Source organism: Colobus angolensis, unplaced genomic scaffold (genome assembly GCF_000951035.1).
Source record: "Colobus angolensis palliatus isolate OR3802 unplaced genomic scaffold, Cang.pa_1.0 Scaffold144, whole genome shotgun sequence".
In the NCBI taxonomy this organism is placed as follows: Eukaryota; Metazoa; Chordata; class Mammalia; order Primates; family Cercopithecidae; genus Colobus; species Colobus angolensis.
In genome coordinates this window covers 33,435-37,173 of record NW_012114533.1, presented here as the reverse complement: position 1 = coordinate 37,173, position 3,739 = coordinate 33,435, and the positions used below count along the sequence as shown (strand labels likewise).

The 3,739-nt window shown below is 45.6% G+C and overlaps 1 protein-coding gene across 1 annotated transcript in view; it reads left to right on the top strand.

Moving 5' to 3' along the window:
* Positions 1 to 3,739, top strand: part of BPHL (biphenyl hydrolase-like (serine hydrolase)) — a 42,089-nt gene that overhangs the window by 22,739 nt on the left and 15,611 nt on the right. Inside the window, exon 8 of the mRNA XM_011935577.1 lies at positions 2,228 to 2,351. Coding sequence (XP_011790967.1) covers positions 2,228 to 2,351 — 124 coding nt within the window. The remainder of the gene's footprint in view (positions 1 to 2,227; positions 2,352 to 3,739) is intronic.

Sequence of the window (3,739 nt, the reverse complement as noted above, 5' to 3'; positions counted from 1 at the left end):
ACTACAGGCATGCACCACCACGCAGGCAATTTTTTTTGTATTTTAGTAGAGACAGAGTTTCACCATGTTGGCCAGGATGGTCTTGATCTCCTGATCTCATGATCTGCCCACCTCGGCCCCCCACAAGTGCTGGGATTACACGCCTGAGCCACCACACCTAGCCTCCTATTCTTTATCTGAAAAATTACCAAGATTTCCAGTTAAAGTAAAAATTGACATCTTTAAGAGAAATTCTGAATTATAGTTTATTTTCATACAGCTATTTATGTTTATAATCTCATTTTTCCTCTTTTTTTTAATTGCTGAGAAAATAGAGTAGCTGAGATCTAATCTTGGAGTGCATTGTTACAAAATGGTTGTGATTGAAGGACCAATTTGATCTATTAGGTAATCATTTCCTGCATGAGTCATCTGCCAGAACTTTCACAATGAAAAGGACATTTGGAAATGTTACTCTTCTGGTTTGAGTTGAAAGCAGCAAATATATCAACTATATGCCTTATAATGCTCCTGTTCAGATGCAGTATCCACCCATGGAAACAGGCCCTGGAAATCTCTGCTCTTAAAACAAAAAAAAAAAATGCCGTAGAGCAATGTTTGAGACAGTTCTCTATTAAAGAGGGCACATTTGTAAAATGTAAACTTTTATGTTTTATTGAAGAGAGTAGTGAAAAGATAGGAAGATTTAAAGGTGGAAATAGTGTTAAATCAGCAATTCAAAACTACGTTCATGATACAGAGGCTGTAGCGGTGTATAAACTCTCTCACAGCGAGGCCCTTCATGATGTGTCCCCCTTCTGTGCTGGCTAATTTGGTAGGAGCCCTGTTTTCCTCACTGTCCTCTCAGGTTTATGGATGCTTGGTATAGCACAGGGATTCATTGCACGGCTCTGGAGTGCGATAGGCCTGAGTGTGCATTCTGGCTCTGCCCCTGGCTTGCTGTTAGAATGGATCTGGGCAGGTAACTTCGCTTCTCAAAGCTTCAGTTTCCTGTCTGTGACCTCGAAAAGCTGTTGTGGGGATTAAATGAGATACGATCTGTTCAGCTTTGGTGCAGGATCAAAGACAGAGTAAGTGCCTAATGAAAGGTTGGCATTACTGTTATTACAAAAGTACTTAACAGACAAACATTTTTATATGCTGAATGAGTTAAAACATGTAACTACTGGGTTTAACAGATACGAAATTGTGTAAACAGTTCCTGGTACAAAGTGAGCACTCAGGAGTATTGACTTTGATCATCACATGATGAAGCAGTTGGCCAGTGTGTGTCATCTCGGGACAGGAGAGGGAAGCGTCAGAGACCTGGAGAACTATTTCCCTAGTCACCGGGTCCCCTTCTCACTTAGCAGGCGGGGACTTCCCACTGAAGAGGAGGGAAAGGCCCAGGGCAAGGCAGGGCAGCACTGCACTGTGGGGGCAGCTCCCAGCCTTCTCCGAGCTGCAGCGCCTTCTTCTTGACACACACGGAGAAGGGAGGGAGGAGAAGGAAAGAGCCAGCTTAGGGATGCCGGGAACCGCAGACGCAACTCTCCTTTTAGCCTCACAACAGCCCCCGGGAACTATGATTGTTCCTGTTTGTGGCTAAAGCTCCCAGTGGTTAAGGAGCCACCACAGTCTCACAGAGGCAGGAAACTGCAGTGCAGGGACTAGGGCCCAGGCTGTCCATCATTGCCTCCGGAAAGTTCTCATACATGGGGGTAAGTCCTTCCAGTCTCTCCAAAGTATGTTAGTCAGGAGTGTCACAGAGGCATCAGTGATAAGGCATCAGTGATGCGTAGGTTGTATAATGAATTCATTGTGAGGCTCATGTGCTTTGAGGACTGGCTGGGGCCCCTACACTCATCTGAAATGTGATTTCCAGGGAAAAGCTCTGCAGGTGTCCAGCACCTACCCCTGTTTTCACATTGGGAACCGCCACTGTGGAATATAGTGGTGGGGTGTTTCTTTGATTTTCCTACTGTTTTATGTGAATTTAAATGAGGCTGCTTATTTACTAGTAGAACTCAGAAACAGGCAAACAAACAAGAAACAGAGAGAATCAGAAAAGGGAATCCAAAGAAGGTGAGAGCTGGAAGGGATCCCAGGCACGGTCAAATCCAAACCGCGGTTTTTACAGATAGGGAAACTGAGGGCCAAGGAGGGGCAGGGCTCGCCGAGCTTTGCTTTCTCTGACAGCGTAGAATGGTTGCACTAAAGCAGATTTCTTGTGCTGTGTATCCTTCAGGTAACATCTGCCGGCACCTGCTGCCCCAGGTCCAGTGCCCCACCTTGGTTGTGCACGGTGAGAAGGATCCTCTGGTCCCGCGGTTTCATGCCAACTTCATTCATGAGCACGTGAAAGGCTCACGGTAAGTCCTGTCACCACCTTCACACTCCCCGCCACAGAGCCTCGGAGTCGATGGGCAAAGCTACTGGAGAGAAAAGAACCAAGAGCAGTTGGAGTTTTAGAGTACACGGCCCCCCTTTTTGCCAGTGCCAGTCAGTAGCACCGCTTTATTTAGGGTACCACGGAGGACAGGAGCCCTGAACTGTGGGTGATTGATAACCGGAAGGAAAGGCACGTTCAGAGAGACAGCTCTTACTTTTGTGAGTGGCAAACATGCTCATAGGTGCTAAGCCTTGTCACTTGGTAATAGTTCAGGTTTATTTCCATCAGTATTAACCGAAACAATTTCACACAATTTGGGAATTTTCAGTTTAGTTTTTTATCATTATGAAAGCACTGACCGCCCAATTTAAAAAAATCTGTTAAACCAAATTTCTGATGTCTGCTGACAGGCAGCGCCACTCAGCACAGTTAATGGTAGCGTTCCCTGTCCCTAAAGCCCTCAGGCCAGCTGGGAAAGCAGGCACAGAGACAGGTCCACTGCTTCCTTATCGCTCTGTTCTGTGATATATTTAACAACGGATTTCTCAGAGAATTTTTAAATGAGGATAAAAAGTTTCTTTTCTATAATAAAATACAATTACCATAAACCTTTATAATTCCTATATCCATAATGGATAATGCTATATCCATTTAGCATTTTTTAAGTTAAAAGGCATCTCTTTATTCCACACACTCCTCCTATGCCTGGAGCTCAACCATGAATTCCTTCAACCATGAATCAAAAATACACATGAGCCTGTGTAACAAATAATTCATGTGGTGAGAGCATAGAGTCAGTGAAGAGCAAAGGTGGGAGTTAGGCAGGATTATTTTGCGGGTGGACAAAGAGGTTTAGTGGAGGAGTTTTTTATTTTTTTTGGAGCTAGAGTCTTGCACCGTCGCCTGGACTGGAGTGCAGTGGCGTGATCTCGGCTAACTGCAACCTCCGCCTCCTGGGTTCAAGCAATTCCCCTGCCTCAGCCTCCCAAGTAGGTGGGATTACAGGTGTGCGCCACCACGCCAAGCTAATTTTTTGTATTTTCAGTTGTAACAGTATTTACTATGTTAGCCAGGCTTGTCTCAAACTCCTGACCTTGTGATCTGCCTGCCTTGGCCTTCAAAGTGCTGGGATTACTGGCGTGAGCGACCACGCCCCACTTGGAGTTTTTAAATTGATATAGTAGGGGCTGGGCACAGTGGCTCACACCTGTAATTCCAGCACTTTGGGAGGCTGACGTGGGCGGTTCACTTGAGGCCAGGAGTTCAAAACCAGCCTGGCCAACATGGCAAAACCCCATCTCTACTAAAAATACAAAAATTAGCCAGGCATGGTGGCAGGCGCCTATAATCCCAGCTACTCAGGAAGCT